This window comes from Artibeus jamaicensis, unplaced genomic scaffold (genome assembly GCF_021234435.1).
Source record: "Artibeus jamaicensis isolate MK-2021 breed Jamaican fruit bat unplaced genomic scaffold, CSHL_Jam_final contig_1998, whole genome shotgun sequence".
Lineage (NCBI taxonomy): Eukaryota > Metazoa > Chordata > Mammalia > Chiroptera > Phyllostomidae > Artibeus > Artibeus jamaicensis.
This window is the reverse complement of record NW_026521407.1, coordinates 12,775,557-12,802,045: the sequence shown is the minus strand read 5'-3', so window position 1 is coordinate 12,802,045 and position 26,489 is coordinate 12,775,557. Positions and strand designations below refer to the sequence as shown.

Sequence of the window (26,489 nt, the reverse complement as noted above, 5' to 3'; positions counted from 1 at the left end):
AAGTATTACATATGTAGGACAAAATGCTTTCTTACACCTGTATAAACCAAAATATAAAATGGACCCCTCCTAAAAAATACATTTTCACTTAGTTGAAATTAGAGAGAGAAAAGGTAGGTTTTCCTTTGAACATTGACAAATATAGCAGAGCGAGGACCAGAGGGTGAGGAGTGAGGCGTCCTGGGCACAGAATTCAGATAGGCACCACCAGGGTCATGGAAGTGTGGGGTCGCCGAGTGAGTGCCTCATTAATTGTGGGCCCTGGATGCCTCTCTTGTTTCATTGTATTCCTATCCTGTACATTGACCGCGATACCACATTTGAAAACAGCTTGCTCTTGATTGGGGAAGAATAAGTGAAAAGTTGTCACAGCAGTACTGACTGCTGAAAACCGTTAAATACTAGCAGACATGTCCAATCTCTGTGCTTCAGTGAATTCATTTCTGAAGCAGATAGAAGTATTAAGGCATCAATTATTGTTTTGAAGGCTGTTGAGTTAATGGTCTGAAGAATAACTTGAGAATGGCTGTTTAATACCTGAGATTTTAGAATTTTGTTTATGATTGCTTGCTGATTTTATTGCAAATAGAGATATAAATCCTAGGGAAGTAATCCATATGAGTGTTTCTTTAATAACTACATCATTAGAGGTATAATGCTGCACTACAGGTTAAGATTGAGGAAAAGAAGAAGTAATTAACAGGTTACCTTTCTGTTCTTTTCTAGACCTGCTCTCTGGGTTTCCTTGGGAAACCCAGATTCAGGAACTCATTTGTAGCATTGGCTTCATTTCAAAGTATCTAAAAAGCAACCCAGACCCAGATTCTGCTGTACCTCAAAAGGAATTCTGTTAAAACTTAAAAATTGTACAATAAGTTAGAATAAAGATATTTCAAGCATGGCAGTTTCATTTTCATATCCCTGAGAAACCTTTATAAAATAACATTTACAAAATGTCTTGATGTGAAAACATTATTAGTTTAATTGCATTGATCCCTGTATCCAGGAAAGAATTATAAACATACAAATAAGCATTTGTTACAAAATTCATTTGAGCAAAAAAATCAAGTCTTTGCCTCCATGAATAAACCAGTATTTCTGCCCTTGATGAGAGTGCAAGTTTAAAGTTCAGAAGGAATTCTTTTTATTTTATTTTAAGTATATTTTACTGATTATGCTATTACAATTCTCCTAGTTTTTCCCTTTTTGCCCCCCTCCACCCAGTACCTGCCTTCCCTCCACCAGTAACCCCCCTTAGTTCATGTCCATGGGTCGTACATGTAAGTTCTTTGGCTTCTTCATTTCCTAGACTATTTGTAATATCCCCCTGTCTATTTTGTACCTACCAATTATGCTTCTTTTCCCGGTACCTTTTCCCCCATTATCCCCCTTCTCTCTCCCCACTCATAACCCTCCAAATGATCTTTTTCTGTGATTCTGTTCCTGTTCTAGTTGTTTTCTTTGTTTTTGTTTTTTTTAAATTTTATTTAGTTATTTTTCAAGTACAGTTTTTTGTCTATTTCTCCCATCCCAGCCCCCCTTACCCCATGCTCCCCACCTCCCTCCCATTTCCACCCTCCTTAGTTCTCATCCCTGTGTTCTTTATATTTGTTCCTCCAAATCCCCCCCCCCCTTTTCTCCTTAATTTCCCTTCCCTCTCCCCTCTGGTCACTGTCCCCTTGTTCTCTGTTTCAGTGTCTTTGTTTTTATTCTGCTTGCTTGTTTGTTTTGTTGTTTAGCTTCCTGTTAAAGGTGAGATCATATGGTACTTGTCTTTCAACACCTGGCCTATTTCACTCAGCATAATGCTTTCCAGTTCCATCCATGTTGTTGCAAAGGGTAGTAGCTCCTTCTTTCTCTCTGCTGCATAGAATTCCATTGTGTATGCGTACCACAATTTTTTGATCCATTCATTTACTGACGGGCACCTAGGTTGCTTCCAACTCTTGGCTATTGTAAATAGTGCTATGAACATTGTGGTGCATAGGTTCTGTGAAATTGATGTTTCAGGATTCTTGGGATATAATCCTAGCAGTGGAATTGTTGGGTCAAAAGGTAGGTCGATTTTTATTTTTCTGAGAAAATTCCATACTGTTTTCCATAATGGTTGTACCAGTCTGCAGTCCCACCAACAGTGAACTAAGGACCCCTTTTCCCCACAACCTCTCCAACATTTGTTGTTTGTTGCTTTGTTTATGATAGCTATCCTGACTGGTATAAAGTGGTATCTCATTGTGGTTTTAATTTGCATCTCTCTGATAGCTAATGGTATTGAACATCTCTTCATGTGTCTCTGGATGTTCTGTATGTCCTCCTTGGAGAAGTATCTGTTCAAGTCCTTTTCCCATTTTTTAAAAAAAATATGGAACTCTTCACGAATTTGCGTGTCATCCTTGCGCAGGGGCCATGCTAATCTTCTCTGTATCGTTCCAATTTTAGTGTATGTGCTCCCGAAGTGAGCACTGTTTTTTTTGTTTTTTGTTTTTTGTTTTTTTTTAGATTCAGTTGTTGATAGCTGTGAGTTTCTTGTCATTTTAGTGTTCATAGTTTTGGTATTTTTCTTAAATAAGTCCCTTTAACATTTCATGTAATAATGGCTTGGTGATGATGAACTCCTTTAACTTTACCTTGTCTGGGAAGCACTTTATCTGCCCTTCCATTCTAAATGGCAGCTTTGCTGGCTAGAGTAATCTGGGTTGTAGGTCTTTGCTTTTCATGACTTTGAATGCTTCTTGCCAGTGCTTTCTAGCCTGTAAAGTTTCTTTTGAGAATTCCACTGACAGTCTTCTGGGAACTCTTTTGTAGGTAACATTCTGCTTTTCTCTTGCCTTTGTCATTTTAATTATGTCTCTTGGTGTGGTCCTCTTTGAGTCCAACTTGCTTGGGACTCTTGGTACTTTCTGGATTTGTATGTCTATTTCCTTCAGCAAATTAGGGACATTTTCTTTTATTACTTTTTCAAATAAGTTTTCAGTTTCTTGCTTTTCTTCTAGCACCCCTCTGATTCAGATGTTGGCACTTTTGGAGATGTCCCAGAGTCTTATATTCTCCTGGTTTTTGTGGGTTTTTTTTTGAATTCTTGTTTCTTCATTCTGTTCTGGTTGAAAGTTTATTTATTTCTATGTTCCCAATCTGTGATTTGAATCCTGGCTTCTTACCCTTCACTGTTGGTTCTCTATGGGTTTTTCTTTATTTCACTTAGTGTAATCTTCATTTCTTCCCTGATGTTGTTGCCCTATTCTGTGTCTTTGAGCATTTTTATCACCAGTGTTTTGAACTCTGCATCTGACAGGTTGGCTATCTCTGAGTCTTTAGTTCTTTTAATGGGGTTTTGTTCGTTCTTTCATTTGGGCCACATTTCTTGTCTCCCCAACTTTGCAACCTCCCTGTGTTTCTGTGTATTAGGTAGAGCTGCTTTGACTCCATGTCCTCATAAATATTCATCTTTCTGGCAGAAAGGACCTATAGTATTAGATTCTCCAAAGACTCTAACCAATAAAAGGTTAAGAACCAACCACTTTTCTAAAACTCTTTTTCTAAGTTGTTTTTTGCTGCCACTAGGTGGCACTCTGATACAACCAATGTAGTGCACAAGGAGTTTCTATTCCAATGATGAAACCGTCAAATAACTCTACTTAAATTAGGGAGAGATTCTGTTATTTATATGTATTTATGCCTCTGTAATACCAGTTAATGCATGTGAGTGAAAATCATTTTCTTGATAGTTTTTCACATTCATTAATTACTTAACAGCAGTCAGCCTTTCTTTGCATTCTGACATTTACATACAGGACATACTCCAGTAGCATGCCCAGTTTCAGATACAATGGCATAATTTTATCTTTTTCTTTTTGTTATTTATTTTTTATTATTTTTTAATAATGTATTTTATTATGCCATTACAGTTGTCCCCTTCCGCCCTTCATTCCCCTCCACCCTGCACACCCCTCCCACCCACATTGCCCCCCCTTTAGTTCATGTCCATGTGTCATAAGTTCTTTAGATTCTACATTTCCCATACTACTCTTGCCCTCCCCCTGTCTATTCTCTCCCCACCATATATGCTACTTATTCTCTGTACCTTCTCCCCGCCTCTCCTCTTATCACTCCCCTGTTGGTAACCCTCCATGTGATCTCCATTTCTGTGGCTCTGCTCCTGATCTAGCTGTCCCCTTAGTTTGCTTTTGTTTTAGGTGTGGTTGTTAATAACTGAGTTTGCTGTCCTTTCACTGTTCATATTTTTAACTTATTTTTCTTAAATATGTCCCTTTAACATTTCATATAATAAGGGCTTGGTGATGATGGACTCCTTTAACTTGACCTTATTTGAGAAGCATTTTATCTGTCCTTCCATTCTAAATGAAAGCTTTGCTGGATAGAGCAATCTTGGATGTAGGTCTTTGGATTTCATGACTTGGAATACTTCTTTCCAACCCCTTCTTGCCTGTAAGGTTTCTTTTGAGAAATCCGCTGACAGTCTGATGGGAGCTCCTTTGTAGATGATTGTCCCCTTAGCTCTTGCTGCTTCTAGGATTCTCTCCTTCATTTTAATGTTGGGTAACATAACTATGATGTACCTTGGTGTATTCTTCTTTGGGTCCACCTTCGTTGGGACCTGTGAGTTTCCTGGGCTTCCTGGAAGTCTATTTCCTTTGCCAGATTGGGGAAGTTCTCCTTTATTATTTGTTCAAATAAGTTTTCCACTTGTTTCTCTTCTTTTTCCCCTTGTGGTACCCCTATAATTAAGATGTTGGAACATTTAAAGATGTACTGGAGGTTCCTAAGCCCCTCCTCATTTTTTGGAATTCTTGTTTCTTCATTCTTTTTGTTTGGTTGTTTCTTTCTTCCTTCTGATCCATTCAATTGATTTGAGTCTCAGTTTTCTTTCCATCACTATTGGTTCCCTGTGCCTTTTCCTTCATTTCACTTAGTGTAGCCTCCATTTGTTCATCTAATTTGTGACCAAAATCAACCAGTTCTATGAGCATCCTGATCACCAGTGTTTTGAACTGCATCTGATAGGTTGGCTATGTCTTGGTTGCTCAAAAGCATTGGCTCTGGGGTTTTGATTTTTTCTTCTGTTTGAGCCATAATTTTTTGTCAGGTTGTGCCTGTTACGTATGAAGGGCAGAGCCTTAGGTGTTTACCAGGATGGGGCAACCCAGTTGCTGGGTTGTGACGCTGTCTGTGGGGGTGGGGTCAGAGAAGGAGCAATGGCACTTGCTCTGCTCTCTCTTGAATTTCAGTCCCTTCTGCCACTTCTCACAAGCAAACTGGGCCCTTCTGGTGCTAGTTCCTGTGTGGGTGGGCTTGTGTATGTTCTAGGACCCTGTGGGTCTCTCCAACAAACTCTCCTGTGAGGCTGGGAGTCTCTCTCGGCACCTCAACCCCCACAAGTGTTTTTAATCAGTGCTTTTAGGCTTTATTTCCCCAAGCTGGGGCCCTGTGATTGCACGGTCTGTCTTGCTGCCTGTTTTCTCCTCATTTATCTGCGTGCGAATGTGTAGCCGCCTTGTGCACCTCACTGGGTCTGCTCATTGCCACCTCCCGCCTGGGGTCTGCCAGCTGCCGCCTGTGTATCTGGGGTCCCCCAGCCACCACTTTTTCCTGCTGTGACCCCTATCCACCGGCCATTGACTCTGTCCCTCTTACTGGTCTGGATAAATGGTTGTCGGACTTCTGTACAGTTCAATTTTCTGTCAGTTCTGGATTTTTTTTTCCCCTAAATTTTTGTTGTCTTTAATTTTGGTTGTGCGAGGAGGCATAGTTTGTCAGTATGTCTACCTACGCCTCCATCTTAGCCAGAAGTCCATCTTTTTCTTTACTACTCAAGAATATGCAAGTTATTGAAGGTGATTTTGTTATGGGACTGAAGTCTTTCATTTTTATCATGGCAGGTAATAGGGCATATCCAGAATCAAACACCTGGGTTTGGATGCCCTACCAAATATTACTTATTGTGCTATTTGGTGAATTTATTAATTTTTAAACCTCAGTTTATTCAGCTTTAAATGGGATAATAATAATGCCTGTCATAATGGTATTGAGGATTACCTGTTTTGAGGATTAAGTGAAATAACAGGTGTGCACACTTTTCAGCTCAGCGATTAGCACATATAAGATGTTCAATAAATGACAGCAGTCCTGGCTGTTGTAGCTCAGTGGATTGAGTGCAGGCCTGCGAACCAGACAATCGCAGTTCGATTCCCAGTCAGGGCACATACCTGGGTTGCAGGTGGTTCCCTGCAGGCCAGTTCCCAGCAGGGGATGCACGAAAGGCAGCCATACATTGATGTTTCTCTCCCTCTCTCCTTCCCTTCCCCTCTAAAGATAAATAAATGAAATCTTTAAAAAAAAATCACTAAAAAGTAAAAATAAAAATAAAATAAATGACAGCAGCTATTATGATTATCATTATTCTTACTCTGATTTTATTTTTTAAAAGCTATCATTTTTAATTTACATGCTTTAGCTATTATTCTTAAGAAAGTATAAGCAACATTTTCTATAGTTGATTTTATTATATTTTTTAATATAATGTATCTTTTTTAAAGATTTTATCTATTTATTTTTAGACAGAAGGGAAGGGAAGTACAAAGAGGAAAGAAGCATCAATGTGTGGTTGCCTCTCACACGCCCTGCACCGGGAACCTGGCCTGCAACCCAGGATGTGCCCTGGTTGGGAATCAAACCAACGACCCTTTGGTTTGCAGCCCATGCTCAGTCTACTGAGTCACACCAGCCAGGGCTCCCACAGTTAATTTTAATGTAGCAGTATGTCATAGCATAGTTGAAAATCACTGTTCATTTCCATTTCCAGTGATGATAGATTATGCAATTTGGATCAACTCTGAAGTGGAACTATCATAAAAAAGGTTGATACAAATTAAAAACATTTTTTTAAGGAATCAGAGGTTTTTTAAAAGAGCAAGAATTACAAGGTTAATATTTATGTTAAAGAGGAAACCCAGAGAGGTAAGACTGGCCAACGTTGTACTCCGATAAACTCATAAGCCTTGGATTAGAACCTTGAGGGGCCACACTTTAAATGTAAAGGTGAACTGTATATGAGGGCTGGAACTTAGGCTTAAGTCTAAGTCTGGAAGAAAATAAAATCATCCTAGGTGTCGCATTAACTATAATTTTTCATATGTAAGTCCATATCTGAGGAGATAAGATAAATTGATCACAATAAAGAAATAATAAAGGGTACAAAAAGGGTAAATATGTGGGTAAATTTAAATTTAGATTGACATTAAAAACAGCTATTTAAAATGTATAGAGAGAATTAAAGCATGTACAGATCAGATGTGGAGTAATTGCAGTTATTCTGAGGTCTTTGCATTGTCCTGGAAAAGGTTAGTTATAAAATATTAATTTATGTAAGGCTTTAATAAACCAAGATTTATATTATAATTGTCATTGTTTAAAATATTTATTTATTTTAGAGAAGCGGGGAGGGAGGGAGAAAAAGGAAAGAAACATCAAGGTGTGGTTGCCTCTCACACATCCCCTATTGGGGATTTGGCCTGCAACCCAGGCATGTGCCCTGACTGGGAATCCAATTGGCAACCCTTCGGTTCGCAGGCCACCCCTCAGTCCACTTAGTCACACCAGCTAGGGCAAATGTATCCATTCTTAATAATAATAAGATTCAAATCGCCAGAAAGATACAACAGTTCTAAGTTTCTGTTTATTTAGTAATATATACTCAGCAACGTATAGAAAGCAAAACAAGCAAAACGTGGCAGAACTATGAAGAGAAAGGGATAACTTCCACCAGCTTGGGGAATCGATAGGGGAGTGTAGTGTGGTTATTAGATACAAGCTCAACATACACATAACAATTGTATTTCTGTACACTATAAAGCATACAGAGAATGAGTTTTTTTAGTCTACCATTTATAATAGTATCTTTTTTAAAAAGCAAAAAATCTAGGAATAAATCTAATAAAAGATGTGTTTGGCCTCTACATAAAATTTTAAAATATTATCGGAAGCAAAAAGATCAGATAAAAGGCTGTATCATGTTAATGGATTATAAGGCATAATATTGTGATGGTTTTTGTTAGATCTCCCTAGTTTTATCTACAGAATCAGTGCAGTATAAGTAAAAACTTGAGTAAGTATTTTTGTAGAAATTGATAAACCGATCGAAAGTTTTTTCATTCCAGTAGCTGTATAGTTGACAACCAATAGGATATGTCCCTCTGCTGCGTGTTTCTATTTCTTGATCTGGGTAGAGGGTACTTTTGTCTGTAATACTTCATTAAGACGTATGCATTATGCATTTTGCTATGTGTGTTATACTTAAATATTCTGTTTTAGTACATCTCTCTTGTTTTAGAATTTTATAGCCATTTTTGCCCAAGTTCATTTGAATATTATCTGCTATAGTTAGGCTACATTGGCATCTACCTACTTCCTAAAATCAGAAATATTACTTTTAGATAACATTCATTTTTATGAGACTTTTTCAAACTAGGGCTGAGAACAAATGGGCTGTCTTATATATCCTCAAAAACTTTTTAAAAATTTATTTATTTATTTACTTATTTTTAGAGAGAGGGGAAAGGATAGAGACAGAGAGGGAGAGAAACATTGGTGTTGTTTGCCTCTTACGTGCCCCCAGCTGGGGACCTGGCCCGCAGCCCAGGCACGTGCCCCGACTGGGAATTAAACTGGCAACCCTTTGGTTCACAGGTTGGCACTTAATCCACTGAGCCATACCAGCCAGGGCTATATCCTCAAAAACTTTTCAATAAAACTTTTTAAAGGAAACTTTTAAATAAAATCATCTCTTGTAATTTAAGTTCACTTCAAAAAGCTTGATTATTTACTCTGTAAAACACTCTGAAATACTATGTAAATTACAAAAGTACATAGTATACGTATAAGGCTGAAGATACACATTACATAAATAATTACACTGCAGGACATTGTGCTAAACATCATCGTAATGATATACATAAATTGTTACAGGACTATTAAAATAGGAAGCAATTCTCTTGAAGGACGAAGAAGTAGGAAAAATTCATGCAGATGGGTTTGTTGAGAGAAAAGGCAGTCTGTTGATGCAGAGTTACAGAATTACCTTGGAAATGGAAAGAAGACCCATTTCAGAAAATGGGTTGGTGCCAAATTGTGAAGCTTTGAAAGTCAGGTGTAGGGAGTTTAGGTTTTATATGTCACCAAGTTATTCAAACAAACATTAACATGTGATTTAGGAACATAATTGACAGCATTGTAGAGGGGAGATTTTGGGGGGAAGCAACTAGAAGTAAGGAGTGCTGTTGGAAGGCAGTAGTCCACATGAAAGGCAATGGTTACCTGATTTAAGCAGTAACAACAGAAAGGATTTCAAATTGGGGGGACTGGGTAGTGTGGCAGTGCTGATGCTGCCTAAGAAAAGCTGTATTGAAATATGAGCTTCACTTTTACAATACAAGCTCTTTGGAGGCAGGGATCTTTTCCTACCTCGCTTAATGCTGTATTGCAAGTATATAGAATAGTATGTGGTGCTTAGTAGGTGCTCAGTAAATGTATATTGAATAAATAGATATAAAATAAAATCTTTGAAAAACCGTATGAGAGGTTTAGGAGAGGCAGAATAATTGGACATTAATTGGCAAAATAGTCTGTCCCTAACATCTGAGTATTATTTGTGACTCTTGATGAAAAATGACCTAATCTGTGTATAGCTTTTTCTTATTTTGCATAATACAGTTGACCTTTGAACATCATGGGTTTAAACTGTGCATCTACTTCTACGTGGATTTTTTTCAGTGAATGCTGGAAATGTATTTTCTCTTCCTTACAATTTTCTTAACATTTTCATTAGCTTACTTTATTGTAAGAATACAATATACACAGTGGGGCAAAGGTAGATTTACAGTTGTGAGTATGCAAGAGTTTATTCTTATATTATTTATTATTGTACGGTTTGCATGGAAGATAATACAATAATTAATAAAAATTGTGATCCTTTGAGAAGTAATTTATGGATTAAGTGTAGATTGTTATAAACAATTGGAAGAAATAATGGGATTATTTTAGTAGCTACCTTAGAATTATTCCCAGTACTAGAAACACATGATTCATATTTCTATAAACAACCAGGTTAACAAAAGCAGGAACTTTGGTACTTGATAATGAGAAATGTGTCTCAGACATGTTCTTTGTAGTTATGTGCGTTATTATTCATCAAGTTACAAGACAAGCCAAAAATTAAGGTCATTTGTAAAATATGTGCCATTAATGATTTATAAAGTTTGTCCTATTTAACAATAACAAAAAGTGAGTCCCACAAGCATTGTGAGTTCCAAATAATGTGATATATGAATAGTTTTTGACACTAGGTGGAGCAGTTTCCCGGAGAAAGGCTTAACGAGCCCTGTCTATATTGCTTTTAACTAAGCCCAGCTCCTAGACAAAGAATCCTGAGAACAAAAACTGTCAGCAGTCATTTTATAATTTTGAAAGGCACCCAAGTGCTAAGCTATACATAGAAGGATGAATAGATTTTACAGGTAACTTCTGTGTTTGGCATGTGTTTTTCCATCACCTTTGGGAATCAAATAGGAGGGATTTTAAAGCATTCAAGTTGTCCTATTTACATGCATTTGGGGTGTAGAAAAGTTTTTAGAACTATTTAATTATATTGTAGACTGGATCAGGTTTTAACAGAAGCTATAACATCAAGGCATTGTCATCTAAATAATACTAATGAATCATTTGTTCAGTATTATTCAGTATTACCATTTTAATAGAAAAAAGTATTTGGCTCTTAGTCATAAAATAAATACAAAGAAAGTTGTCAGATATCTGTCATGTGTAAGATTCAGAGGCAGTTTCTGCTTTGAAGTTTAGAATTCTTTCATTACTAAAATATGTGGTAAAAATTGTACATTTAAAAATCCTGACCTCTTGATTGCTATTGAATATTTATAGAATACCTCTCTATATTGCACCCTGTTTCCTCACTTTATAGTGTGTATTTAGTATTTTATAGACTATCATAAAGCTGGTTTTACCTTAGGTATAGACATTTATTATACTTTTTGACTCGTGGCTATTTTATGGCCTAAATTTTTTTTTGAAACCTGCATGTGTATGGATTGAAATGAAGGAGTGTGGTAGTTTCAGTAAGAGAACTATTACAGTTAATTGTTTAATGCCACTGGGTGGAATAAACTCTTTTTAAAAATTGTTAACCAACCTCTTATTTTCTGCTTGACTTCTGATGATGGCTTCATTACTCACCTGTCTGTGCCTCTGTAAGACACAAAAGGAAAGAGATTGCCCGAAGTGAGATTCTGGTGTGACCTGACACTGCTCTATATAGGTATAATGATTCTGGCTATAAGCATGCAGTGACTCAGGCTCTTCCGGGAAGACCAGCAGGCCCTTCTTAGAAAAGGTCTGTTTGCCCTTGTTTTGATGAGTGCATGATCTGTTCTTCGCCCTGTCTTTCCCCAAGGAATGACTCATGTGTTAACTCTTTTGTGCATCACCACATCAAAGAAGAAACTGAGGTCTCCGTGACATGGGGGTGGGTTTTCGCCAAACAGAAGGGGTATGCACAGACTGGGTAACTTCCTGCCCTTACGTTACTATTTATTGATGTGTGCTTAAAGTAAAGCTAAGAAGATGCAGGTTAGCTGAAATCTGTTCTTTTGGATATGTGTTTGAAATAATTTATAATCTTTTAAAAAGCTCTCTGTGTGTGGCTAATATCTGCTGACCACCTAAATTAACTTTATGATCAAAAGTTGCTTAGGTTTAGAGAAGAAAAGTGAAGTATGTCCTTATGGATTGATTCAACATAATAAAAATGACTTCAGAGACAGGTCCTTATAACTTGGAACATGAATGGATAGGGTTTATACATTTTTTTGTTTTGGTTAGCAGTTTTATATTTCTAATACTTTTTACTACATAATCTCATATATTCTTGCCCTATTACCTGGGTTGTGCAGGCATTATTATCATAGTTATTATTATTACACTTTTCACCAAATGAGGAATGTGAGATAGAAGTCGGATTACATGTAGAAAGTTACTAACAGCTTCCAAAAACGAAAACCCGCACTGACTGATGCCCCGTGGGCTGCTTTTTGACGTACTGTGTTGCATTGTATAGAGAAGGTACAGAGACTTAATTAGTAAACCTGGGACCTGTTTCACAAAAAGAATACAAACACTAGTTAAATTTCTTAGTGCCCATTTAGAATCGATGGTTTATTTTATAGCTTTCTAGAATTTGCTGTATACCATAACTTTAGGTACATTTTCTGACCATAATAAGAAAAGCAATGATTAAAAGAATTTGAGGAGTAGAATTTCTGTTTGCAAACGCATTTCTCCAGTCGGAATTAAAGAAAACAAAGGTTTTGCAAGTCATACACACAACCATTTGTCATCTTTCATTTATTTATCACCAAGATATTCCTAATGAATCACATTCCAGACTAACCACTGACTCCTTTTGTTCCTTTAGTGAAGGAGTGTGGCAAACAAATGTTTTCCCAGTGAATCAGCACAGGATTCTTGATTTTATTACCTTTGCTCTAAACTTTCCAGACGAAACTAATTGGAAATTTTTCCTTTGGGATCTCACTGGACTTCTGTATATGGATGATGGATTAGGCTATGAATTGACATTACAGATGTTATGCAAACAACCCCAGTCTTCAGGAATGTTGTATCAGTGCTGAGGGAGCTGCCTGGGGTGGAAGAATGTCTGTCTGTCTGCTCATCTTCCTTATGAAAACTCATACACATACTGCACTTTTCATGTGGTGTCATATTCTTCGTCTTGGTTGGTATCTTTACCTTGGTATCTTTACCTTTATCTTTATCTTTACTTGGCTAAATTAGGCTTCTAATTAACTGATATGACCATTATAGGTTTTTACTTTTTAAGCTATCTAATGAACAAAGTAACAAGCAAAACAGACATAGATAGAGGGTGGGATGATTGCTGGGGACCTGGTGAGGAGGCAGCGGGGTGGAGGAAGAAGGACTCACAGACATGGACAGCAGTGTGCTGATCGCAAGGAGGAAGGGGTATAAGAAGGATAAATGGTAATGAGGGAAAAATACAAATCAATACATTTTAAAAAACCAAATATCTCTGGAAGAAAAAGCCCTAAAATAAACCCAACAGTAAAGTCCAAAAGACAGAAAACATTTTATTTCATGAGGCAGCAATGCACATTCTAGTTTGTCATTTACTGATATATGTATATATATATTTTCAGGGCTTAGGACACAAATATCCCACGCCTTCCTCACAAAGGTCCTAATCTGTGTGTGTGGCACCAGGTCTTCCTTCTCGAGGCTCACACGGGCACCCCATCGCTGTCAGGGTGCTGCCTGCTGCTTCTCCACCACCAGATTGGAACATTGTTGTGTAGTGCAGTGTTGGGAACGATGATTTTATCTCTTTAGGATGATTTTTAATTCTAAGTTTCTCCTCATTAGACAGAACTGGTAGTGTATTACTACTCCTGGAGCTAGAGTAAAAATTAATCCCATATATAACTGTTAATTTTTTAAATCAGTCACTGAAATTTCCTCTTACACTGCTCGTGAAAGACTATCCATTCTAGAAGTGTGACCTAAAATTTATCTTAAAAGAATATTTAGAAGTTAAAATACTTTTTCCACCAATGCCTTTGTTTGTTCTTATTAGACATCTTACCCCGGGTTTAACTGTGTGTTTGCTCTCACCCAGACATAAGTCTTCTACTCTGGCCAGGCAGGATTAATCCATTATGAAAACTCTGGAAAATATAATGTAATGCAGCTCATGAGACTAGATGCACGAGGCTTTGAACTGAAGCAAAACCAGATGTTCGATATGTCACAAATAGCTGAGCCCTCTTGTTGAGCTGACTTCACTTAGAATGACTCTACTGAATTACTCCCCACCCCCAGCAAGGACCCTATAGCCTGTCACTCTGATGAGAGTGTAACATTTAATCACGGTCATCAAGTTCAGCCTCCTTATCACTAGAGGGAACTTCCATTGACTTCTTTACTCTCAGGAGCTTTGTGTGCCACTAGTGAGTGTTGCTTGTGGCCTGGTTGCTAACTAAGGAGTTTATAGAGTTTCCTGTGCTGGGGAATAACAGCGTGGGCTGTGTACAGCTGTTTGACTTCCTTTTATTATTACACAAAGATGGAAGGACACTGTCCTTACCTGGAGAAATGGATCTTTGAGGATCTTTACTTGCTCTTTTCCTTAAGAAGGACTCCTTATATTGATGTTTACCTTGCCATATGACACATTCTTTTAAAATGAGCTGAGACTCATTTTATACCCCAGCGTGTGGTCTGTCTTTGTGAATGAATGTTCCATGGACACTTGAAAAGAATGTGTATTTGGCTATTGCTGGATGGCGTGTTTTATACTATCCCAGGCTTCTTTATTCACACTGGTTGTCAGTTTACTTGTTCCATCAACTAATAAGAGGAGGGTGTTTAAATTTCCAACTGTAATTGCAGGTTTATTTCTTCTTTCGGTTTTGCCAGTTGTTTTATATATTTTGACAGTCTGTTAATAGGGTACGTACACATTTGGAAATACTTTGCTTTCCTGAGAATTAGCCCCTTTATCATTATGAAATGTCCTTATTCATCTCTAGTAATTCCCTATCCTGAAGTCTACTTTATCTGGTACTAATGTAGCCAGTCCATCTTTTTTATGATTATCTGAAAATAGTTTACCTTTTTCATTCCTTTACTGTTACTTTTGGGCCTTGATGTTTAAAGTGACTTATACACAGCATGTATTGGGGTCTTCCCTTTTAATCCAGCCCGACACTCTGCTTTTTATTTGTACATTTGGGGCACTTCCAGTTAATGTATCGGCAATGCAGTTGGGTTTAAGTGTACCCTCAAAATATTTTTCCCATTTATTTCATATTCTTCTTTTCCTACCTCCTTTTGGACTGAGCATTTTTTAACTACATATAACACATGACAACAGTGTGCTTCATTTTATCCCTCTCGTACTTTACGCTGCTGTTGCCATACAGTTTACTTTTACATTTGTCATCTTTTTTTTCTGTAAACAGTTATTTTTTTAAAGAGATTTTAAAATGAGAAAGGGTCTTCTGTATTTCCACTGCTGTTCACTCCTTTGTGTACATTGAAGTTTCCACCTGGTGTCCCTTTTCTTGGGAGAATTTCCTTTAACATTTATTATAGTGCAGATCTGCTGGAACAAATTCTTTTGGCTTTTGTTTGCCTGAAAATGTTTTTTGTTCATTTTTATTTTTGAAATATATTTTCCATGGATTCTACATTGATAGATTTTTTTCCATGAAACATTTTAGAGAAGTTATTCCATTGTATTTTGGTTTGCATTATGTCTGATAAGAAGCCTTATCTATATTTTCCTGTAGATAGTGTGTTATTTTTATCCCCTCGGATTGCTTTTAAGATTTTCATGTTATTACTGAGTTTTAACAATTTGACTATGATATGATTATGATTTTTAGCAGTTTGATACATTTTATTTTCTTTGTCTTGATCCTGATTGAAGTTTGTTGAGTTTCCTAGGTCTGTGAGCTGGTGGACCGAAGTTTCTCATCAAATCTTGAGAATATTTTGGCTACTCTTCAAGTTTTTTGGTTTTTTGGCACACAACCCTCCCCCCATACATACACCTTTCCTTACCTTCTAGCGTTCCAGCCACATCGCTGGTAGACGGGTCGGTGTTATTTCACAGGTTATGGAGGGGCATTTCTTTCATAGCCTTCACTCTCTGTTCGAATACTTTCTGTTGCCCTGGCTTCAAGTTCTGTAACATTTTTTCTGTGGTATCTAGTCTGTTGATAATCTATCTGATGAGTTTTTCTATTCAGATATTATATTTGTAGCTCTAGAAGTTTCATTCTTTTTCATACTTTGTTTCTTTCCTCATTGGATTTATTAAATCATGATTAGTAAACTTCTGTAAAAGGCCAACAGTAAATATTTTAGACCTTGTAGTCCATAGAGTCTGTCCTAGCTGCTCAGTTTTGCTGTCATCACACAGAATTCGCCAGAGACAACATGTAAATGAATGCACATGGCTGTATTCTCTGACACGTTATTTATAAAACTGGTGGTGGGCTGCATTTGGCCCATGGGGCTGAAGTTGCCAACTGCTGTTTTAAAACTTTGAAGAACCCTGGCTGGTGTGGCTCAGTGGATTGGGTGCCGGCCTGCAAACCCAAAGGGTCACTGGTTTGATTCCCAGTCAGGGCACATGCCTGGATTGTGGCCAGGTCCCCAGTAGTGGGTGAGTGAGAGGCAACCACACATTGATGTTTCTCTCCCTCCCTTCCCTCTGTCTAAAAAATAAATAAATACATAAGTAAATCTTTTAAAAAACTCTCCCTGAACATATTTATATTCGCTGTTTTTAAGTTCTTGTCTACAGATTGCATTGTGTCTGGCATTTCTGGGTGTGTTTCTTTTGACCAGTACTGCTTCCAGTTATGGATGACATTTTCCTACTTCATATATCTAGTTATTCCTTATTGGTTAGTGGGCATATGGTGTTAAACAGTTGGTTGTACACATTTTGTTGTCTTCCCTTATAGGGCATTCGTTTCTTTTTTTTTTTTTTTTTTAAGATTTATTTATTTATTTTTAGAGAAGAAGGGAAGGAGAGAGGGAGAGAAATATCAATGTATGGTTGTCTCTTGTGTGTCCCCTCTGGGAACTGGCCTGCAACCCAGGTATGTGCCCTGACTGGGAATTGAACCATGATCCTTTGGTTCACAGGCTCGCACTCAATTCACTGAGCTACACCTGCGAGGGCTAGAGCATTCATTTCTTGGTTGGCAGTTAAGTTACCTGTGGATCAGCTTGATCTATTTAAGGGTTTTTAAAAACCCTGTTCGGGCCTGTCTGGAGTAGATTTTACTCTAGGCTCTTTCCAAGATCTTCCCTGGGTCTCTCCTCTCTAGCTTATTGAAGCTCAAGTGTTTTCCAGCCCTGTATGAACTCTAGGAATTGTTCAGCTTACAGCCACCCGTTAGTTCTTTTGTCATTGGCTGTACTTTGGCCTCTTGGAATCACCCTAGCATGCAATGAAGCTTTGTATGCCAGAGTCTCAAGGGTACCCTCATATTTCCCTCTTCCCTAGTATTCTGCCCACAAATTTCAAGTATTCAGCCTCCCTAAACTCAGATGTCCTCACCTCAGCAAGACCACCGTGCTGTGCTTTGGTTCTTCCTCTTCAGACCATGGACTTTGCTGTAGACACAAAGCCTGTATACAAATCAAGCGACTCAGAATCATCATAGGGTTTCCTTAGTTGTGTCCCTTCTCAAAGCAGTCAAGTCCTGTACTGCCTGTGGTGCAGGGTCTGAAAAGAATTGTTCCATACATTTTGTCCACTTTTCTAGTTGTTTGCAGTAGGAGTAAAAGTCTCTACCAGTTACTTCATGATCGGAGATGGAAAACCCTCTGTCCCAGGCCAGGATCTCTAGCCAATGCTTACCAGTACCCGCATGCCCCCATGAGAGCTAGGACACTGTGGTTCGTATGTTTTACGGTGGGTCTGTCCAGGTAGTCTTTTCTGTTTTTACTGTAGCTGTCTTTGTCTCATGTTTCTTCTTTTAGTGTGGTTAAAATGTGAGTTTTTCATACTTGGTACATCGTAGTAATAGGACTTGCAGGTTTTAGAAAAACAGACTTAAAAGGAAGGTCAGTATGTATAACTTTCAAAATTCTTTTAATAAAAATGATTTTTTAAGATTTCGTTTGTTTTTTTTTTTTCATGTAAACTAGTGTTTATTTCAGTTAAGTCAATTATATTTAGGATTCATTTACCCATAATGTTGAAAAAAATTTGTGAGGTTTCCCATCAGTTGACACTTTAAACTGAAATGTCATGGTAGAGGCTGAATGGACTCTTGAGAATGAACAAAGGACAAGAAGCTGAGTTATTTGTGTTCATTTTGTCTGGGAACCACCACATCTGCCTCTAAGGCTGAGTAATCATGACTTATTAGTGTGGTTATGGAAAGTATATGTCAGTTTAGTTGTATGAATGAACTGTCCTATCTTTAGGGAAAAAATTCTCATCAAATGGCTGAAAATTTCCCTTTTTAGAGTCACTTAAAATTAACTATGAATGTCTCCTGTCTTTTTGGATAATGTGTTTAATCTGATGGGTTGCATATGTTATCTACATTTTTATAATAGAAGTGTAGTTTGTTCCTTTTTATCTGTCTCAGGAATCTCATTGTTTTATCTTCCAGGGTAGTTCAGCCATTGTTGTCGGGTTGGGGGCAGGCTCTTCCTGCAGTCTGCGGGGGCAGTTGTGTGGCAGCGTTGTGGACAGGCTCTTGAATTCTTTTCGTTTACTTACTTACTGGTATTACATTTCTCTTTTGTATTTTCAGGCAGTAAAGGTGAAAGTTACACTTTAAAAAAAAAAAAACTGCATCTGATGCTTAGCTGTAAGTGTATAGTGAAAAATTTTTCACTGTTTATTTAGTTATTTTGAATTCCCTAAACTTTACACTTGGGAGTTATTTTGAAGGTTACAAAATAATTATTTTCCCCTATTTGTGAAATCTCTTAATGCATATAGTATTCAAAGAAACAGTTGTAGATTTCATGGCTAGTAACTTTTTTTAACCTGAATTCTCAAAAGCATTCTTTTAAAAAGCATACTTTAATTATTTTTAAAACTTAAATGTATACCACTTACGGATTGTTATGAATTAAAACTCAAAAAAAGAGGAACCAACTAAAAATTTATATAGATTTTTTTGGTTCAGAAAAACCTAATAACTAAATTGATTTCAGTGCTAAGTGTACAACTTCATTTTTTGGTTTTATTTGATCAAAAATACCCATTGTATTTAGGGAAAATGTAGCTTAGAATTATGAATATCTTTTTTTATATTAACATGCAACAAATAATTTTGTTTTATATTACCTTTTATCTTGATAGTAGTAGGAGTTCTTTAGTGTCTTATTTTTATCACTGTATCTTATGTACTGTCTTTGAACCACAGATTCTTTCACTATGTTATTTTAAATACAGAGACCACTTATCACGCATGTGTGTGTATATATATATGTATGTGTGTATATGCATATCTAATTCTACAAATATAGTATCTTTCTTCATAACAACTGACAGCTGGTACTTTTTGAGGGCTTACTGTATGCCAAGCACTGTTCTAAGATGAATGCCTTATCTGAATTGACTAATTTAAACCTTACAACATCTTCAGAATGTAGATCCTGAAGGTATTTTATTACTCCCATTTTATACATGAGCAAAGCAAGACTCGGGTTAGTGGCAGAGGCCACCACCTAAACCAGAACATCTGGCCCTGGAAGTTATGCTTATGACCACGATGCTATAAACTTTGTCTGCAGTGTGCTTAAAAGTGAATACTTATATCGTGTGTGTTAAAACAACATGTTAAGAATATCCAACTTTAGATCTTGCACCTCATGAGAACTTTGGAAATTAACATTGGACTTTTATTGATATATTTGATTATATTTGGAGTTCTTTTATTTTGGAGCCGGATAGGCCATAAAATGAGTGTAATTCTCTTGCCTTGCAGGAGAGTAAACTGAGGCCCAGAGAGTAAAGAGATTTGTCCGAGGTTGCTTATTTCCTGACCCTTAGTTTACTGTTTTCTCAGTGATTTCTGGGCTTAGCCTGTTCGAACCTAACCTATTTGAAACTCTGAAGGAGCTTGTTTGTAACATACAGGCTTCTACACCTACCTGTTGAATCAATCGATGCTTAGGAGTTCCCAGGAATTTATATTTTTAACAAACTCCCTAGTTGAATCTTATTGCAAAAACCTCACTTTGGCATAAGTGTATATTTGGAAACCCTTGTGGTTAATTTAAGCCTTTATTGTATTATTAACCCATTTTTAACCTGTATGATTATTACTGATTTATAATATTGCAAAATAAAGGTACAAAGCAGCACAAAGGCTTTCATCGAGAAAATTACTTTAAAAGGAAAACTCACTGATACTGGTCCCAGGGGGTTGGTTGGTTTATTTGTTTGATCTCAGTGAGAAAGATAAGTGAGGTAGTTATTTCACCAACAGTTTTTAAGTACAAAAAGTGATATTCCGAAATTATGCCTTAAAGAATAGCAGCACAGGAAATTTTTATCAAAGGAGATACAACATTCCTACAAATGAGAAAGGTGGATAAAATCAAAGTGAAGCCAGAAATCATGGTTTCCAGGGGCTGGTGTTGGAGGGTGGGGATTGAGTACAAAGGACACAAGGGAACTTTATACAGTGATGGAAATGTTTTATATCGTGACTTGTTGTTATACAGGTGGATGTATTTGTCGAAACTCGTGTAATCGAGGCGTAAAATATTGACTCTTATCATATGTAAATTATCAGTAAATCTGAGGGTTGTTTTTTTTTTAAAGCAAACCAGGAGGAAATACTGGGAAGGAGTTTTTCCAGTTACCATTTATATCTTGAAGTTAGATAGATTCTCTTGTTCTTTAAAAGCTAGGCTTTTTTCTGTTAATATATAGCAATTAAGGTACCATTAAAATGGCATGTGTATTAACGATTCCCTTTTCATTAATATTTCTAATCAGGTTTCTCTTATGTGTTTTGTAGGGTCCACACATAGCTTCAGTTACACTAGCTGCTTATGAATGCAATTCAGTTAATTTCCCCGAACCACCCTATCCTGATCAGATTATTTGTCCAGATGAAGAGGGCATTGAAGGATCCATTTCTTTGTGGAGCATCATCTCAAAAGTTAGAATCGAGGCCTGCATGTGGGTAAGATGTCCATTCTCATATTTGTCTGAAATTAATCTGTCTGTATACTTTGTTATACCAAGTCAGTTGCCTACTTCCACATACCATATCGTGCTGTGTATAATGCGCACTTTCCCCCCCAATGTTTTTAGGGAGAAATAAGGGTGTGTGTTATAGTAGTACTAATTTCAGATCTATATAAATGCTTTTAACTCTTATTTATGCTTATATGTTAAAAGTATAACTCTATGAAGCAATAACGATTTCATATGTTCAAAAATAAATGCTAAAATTCCTTCAAGTATCTAAATATAAATAAATAAATGAGCTTAAAATGAAAAGGGCAAAATATAGTAAAACAAAGGTTTTAGAAGAATGTGGGTTTGATCCCTGGTCAGGGCACACGCAAAAATTAACTGATGAATGCATAGATAAGTGGAACAACAAATTGATGTTTCTCTCTCTCCCTCCCTTCCTATCTGTAAAATCTATAAATTAAAAAAAGTATATTTTTAAGTCAGTTGACTATATTTTTTTAGAAAGCATTTAAGTCCTTTTAGAGCATTCTTTGTTCGTTAATGGCATTCAGAAGGAAGGCGTGAAGTCATAGGTACCATGATCCAATTGAAGGCGAGAGGGCAGCAGCCGGGAAAAGGGAGTGTGGGTGCTGTGACTGTGCTGCTTTGTAAAATCTCACCGGTGTTTACATCCTTGATAAACACATAGCAGATGCTTATGTGTCAGTCTCAGACTGGTCCCCGTAATGTCTCTCTGCTAAATTTAAATACTCAGTGTTTATTCTTAGAGGACTCTTTTTCTTTTCTGAGTTGTTATAATGCTAAAAGCAAGGTGGGACATTTCTTTGTAAATCAGGCTTTACTGTAGTGGGCTATATGGTGGTATGTTGTGATCTTCCCTTTAGTTGTACCAATTACCTTTTTATAATTTGCTTAAGTACATGTTGGGAGGTTTTTGGCCTACATGTTCAATGGCAAATGTATTTTAACCCATACAAAACTTTCTTTCTTTTTTTTTAATATACTTAAATTCATTCAGGTACCTATCATTGAGGGGTAGTTCATTTGCGCAAGACTACCTTTTAGGATTTAAATTATTTTTTAATTCATCATTTGCATGTATTAAGTTATACATTACCTGTAATGTATACATTACCTTTTTCCCTTAGCATTTCTTATAAAATAAAAAATGTGGACTAGATTGCTTAAAAATCTTAACTAAAATGAAGATGAATATGAATACTCTGCCCACAGAAGAAGTAGAGTTTTCAAAGACATCTAAGTGGTAGCAGCTATGTTGTGTTTTAAAAGAATTATAAGGGAAATGCCATACATTGAACTTGTTGAATATGAAAGGCAGGAAAAATTGTCATGTTTCCTGTTACTCTTTTATAAACACTGGAAACAGGTTCATTGTACTAGTTGCCTTTGTTTTGAAAATTTGACCATATTAGTCTTTTGATGAAAAATTTTGAAATAACAAGATACTTGGAACATGCTAGGAAGGGGCTATGTATATCCACTCTGGTTTTCTGTTTTTCTTTTGCCCTTTCAAAAATGACTTATGGAGCTGGATTAACACCAATGCCAATAAAGAAAAAATTCCATCCCTACTGGCAGTAGTGGCTGCCTCCTGCAAACTTCCGTAGTACACATCTGACCTGGGTTTGTGCATGCCTTAAATCAGTTGACCTGGCTGGTGTATTAAGCTCTTAAAAATACAGACTGTACATTATATTTGTTACCCCTCCCACACTCAGCACTAGACTTTGCACATAGTACAAGGCTGTCAATAAATTCTAATTGACTGAATGTTTGCTCTTTATATTTCCTTTTTTAATAACTGTCTTGTCATGTAAAAAATGTAGGACATACCAAGTTATGTTTAAATCTGTTCTCATTGCTGACCAAATTTGTAAGTGCAGTCCTTTCAACAAAGGGTGCTAGGAAAATAGGATATCCACATGAGAAAGAATGAGGCTGGAGCATTGCCTTACACCATGTACAAAAATTAACTCAAAATGCATCATATACATAAATTTAAGAGCTAAAACTATGAAACTTTTAGAAGAAAATATAGATAAAAGTCTACATGATGTTGAATTTGGCAATTGTTTCTCAAACGTGACATCAAAAGTTTCGGCAACAAAAGGAAAAAGTGAGCCCCGGCTGGTGTGGCTCAGTGAATTGAGCGCCAGCCTGTAAACTGAAAGGTCGTTGGTTTGATTCCCAGTCAGAGCACATGCCTGGGTTGTGGGCCAGGTGCCCATTTGGCAGCATGTGAGAGGCTACCAATCTGTGTACACACATCGATGTTTTTCTTCCTCTCTTTCTCCCTTCCTTCTCCTCTTTCTAAAAGTAAATTTAAAATTTTTTAATAAAATTGATTAATTGAGCTTTACTAACATTAAAACCTTGTACATCAAGGGCACTGTCAAGAGAATGAAAAGACAACCCACAGAATGAAAGAAAATGTTATAAATCATATATCTGTTAAAGGTTTAATACCAAGAATGTTTGAAGAACTCATATAACTCAATAATAAAACCCCACTAAAAATGAGCAAAGAACTTGAATGGATATTTCTCCAAAGATGATCATATAAATGGCCAATACGCCCATGGAAAGATTCTCAACATCATTAATCATTGGGAAAATGCAAGTCAAAACTGTAAGGAAATACCCCTTCACACGCATTAGGGTGGCTGTTTTTTTTTATTTTGTTTTGTTTTGTTTTTAAGAAAATAACAAGCATTGGTGAGGATGTGGAGAAGTTGGAACCCTTGTAGATTGCTGGTGGGAATGTAAAGTAATTCAGCTGCTGTGAGAGTTTGGTGGTTTCTCAAAAACTTAAACATAGAATTTTATGACCCTTCTCTAATTTCAGTCTTACATAAATATCCAAAAGAACTGAAAATTGTGACTCAAATGTAAGTCCAGATATGTGTGCGTCACGTTCAGCAGCATTATTCATATTATCAGAAAGGTAGAAGCAGATAAATGGGTAAATGAAATACAGTATATTTATACATATATAATATGATACTATTGAGTTATAAAAGGAAGTGCTGATACATGCAACAATACAATAAACTTTGTGAAAACCTTGTTAAGTGAAATAAGCTAGACATAGCAACATAAATACTGTATGATTTCACTTACATGAACTCTCTAGAAGAGTCAAATTCATAGAGACAAAAAACAGATGAGAGGTTGCTGTGTGTGTGTGTGTGTGTGTGTGTGTGTGTGTGTGTGGCGAGAAGTTACTGTGTAATGGATACAGAGTTTCCATCTGGGCAATGGGAAACACTGGAAATAGTGATGATGGTTGCACAGCATTGTGAATGCAGTTAGTACCCCCAAATGTATGTATTTAAAAATGGTATTTAAAAATGGTTAAATGGGACACAGTCATAAAAAGTCAGTACTCCCGAGATTGAAAGACCTGCTGTAGAGTGTGTTGGGCTTGCTTCTTATAGTTTATCACTCATAATTTTGATTCCATATGTGTGTTTTTTTCCTGCAGAATGTCTTGCTTGATTAAAAACTGATAGGTTGTTTAAAGTTTTCATTTAATTTGTACTTTGTAAATTAAAATGTCTTTACTGTCATTACAAGTATATTGAATCAGTGAAATCATTAAAATATGTAGGACTTCTAATTATAAGATAAAATCCGGGGTCAACCTCAGTTTCAACTTGTTCACACAGTATTTGGAGCATGTTGAAGTGAATTATTTTATGTTATTCACCAGGAGGTTACCTTTTTTCAGTTTGCACCTTATCGATCCTCCACAATTGGGCTATATCACCATGGCAAGGCTCCATAAATTTCTTCCCATTCAGAATACCAGTAATAGTCACACATATCCGAGTACTGGGGAATCCGAGGGAGCAGTGCTTGTCTCTGCCCCCGTGGAGCTGTGCCTGTGCCCTTTAACCAATAACTCCTCATTCCCTCCTGTCTCCAGTCCCTGGTAGCCTCTGCTGTACTCTCTGTCTATGAATTTATCTATTCCAGACACACATGTAAATGAACTCGGACAATAATCTGTCTTTCTGTTTCTGGCTTATTTTACTTAGCATATGTTTTCAAGTTTCATCCTTGTTATAGCATGTATTAGAACTTCATTCCTTCTAATGCTGTTTTAAAGTTGACCTCAGGGAGCCCTGATCAGTGTGATTTAGTCGGTTGAGCATTTTCCCACAAAGCCAAAGGTCACTGGTTTTGTCTCCGGGCAGGGCACATGCCTTGGTTACAGGCTCTGGTCCTGGTTGCATGCAAGAAGCAACTGGTCAATGATTCTCTACCTCTCTTTCACCCTCCTTTCCCCTCAAATAAATTAATAAGTAAATATTTGGAAAACTAGAAGCAAATTTTTCTTTTTATCTCTAAAACAATTCTATAAAAGTCTGGTGATTTTATTAGAATTGATGGGGTTGTTGTTTAAACATTGCTGTAGGAGCCCTGGATTTCTCAGTAGTTTTACACTTGTCATCCAAACTAACGCCTTTAACCTCTGATTCGTGTTTGTAGTTGGAACGTTTAATTGAAAAGTGATTTTGTTTTTAAAGAGTATTAGCACACTGATAATACAAAACTACCGAAATTTCTCAGTAGTCATTATTTATGTATAAAAAATTCTATCTCCAGATTTTTTACCATTAAAATTATAATTCCCTACATCGAAAAGCAAGATGCTGCTGATTTGCTTGTGAATCCACTTGACAAAACTTTTTAAAAGCACAAAAATTCAGAAGTTTTCTCCTCCCAAAAATCTTTGAATGAAATGAACAGTCCAGGAAGATGTTGTGTTTCTCTCTCGGCATTGCATGTTTTGTGCGTATGGAAAACTCCGGTCATGAAGCAGGGACGTCAGGGCAGTAGGGGGATTTCAGAGCTTTCTCAGTTATTGCTACTAAATACCACTGGTCTTTCTTTTGCAGTGAGGAAGCCAGTCGTTTCTTCCCCTTAATTAAACATAGGATGACAGTTGTTAGTGTTCCTCAGTTGTGTTTTTTTTGTTTGTTTGTTTTGATTGTGTAAGAATTATAAAAGTGTTTTGTAAGAACCATGAAATTACAGTACTTCAGTATCTAATTTGAGATAACTGGCTAAATAAACTTCTGTGTCTGGAATACAGTGTGTTTTGGGGGACCTGCTTGGATGACTCTATTTCCTTTTTAATTATTTGCATAAAAGTAGAATACTGATTTGTAATCCCCGTTCTTGTGCCTTGCTATAACATGGGAAAACATAAGCAGAATTAAAGTATAATAATGTGTCCATTAAATATAAGGTATTATGTAGCTCTTGATTTCAGTACGTTATTACTTCCTTTTAACTTTAAGGAAACTTGTCATGAGTGTGAATCATATGATTGCTTCTAGAGCTATTGAACATTTGACTTGACTTAAAACTTAGGTTTAAGAGACGTTCATGTTTTAAATAAAATGTTGCAATTAACTTTTCTTCCTCTTTTCTGTTATGGGAAAAAATTAAGCACAAAGAATTACATAGTTAATTCAATATATTGTTACCCAACTTCAGCTAATATTAACTCCTGGTTAACACTGATTTAACTGTACCCCTTCTCACTCTGTTCTCAGTTATCTTGAAGTGTGTCTTAGATAACATCACATTTTGTCTGTAAACATATGAACTGTAGGACTTTTAAAAACATTGCCAC

At 36.7% G+C, this 26,489-nt stretch overlaps 1 protein-coding gene and 1 non-coding gene across 4 annotated transcripts in view; one reads left to right on the top strand and one right to left on the bottom strand.

The window, feature by feature from the left end:
* VMP1 (vacuole membrane protein 1) overlaps positions 1-26,489 on the top strand; it is a 112,534-nt gene that overhangs the window by 21,502 nt on the left and 64,543 nt on the right. For all 3 annotated transcript variants that reach the window (XM_053655110.1, XM_037163576.2, XM_053655115.1), the window contains one exon: positions 20,637-20,804. In XM_053655110.1, coding sequence (XP_053511085.1) covers positions 20,637-20,804 — 168 coding nt within the window. The remainder of the gene's footprint in view (positions 1-20,636; positions 20,805-26,489) is intronic.
* Positions 2,357-2,463, bottom strand: LOC119062720 (U6 spliceosomal RNA). Its single transcript, XR_005085023.1, has one exon. It is a non-coding gene; the product is annotated as a U6 spliceosomal RNA (small nuclear RNA).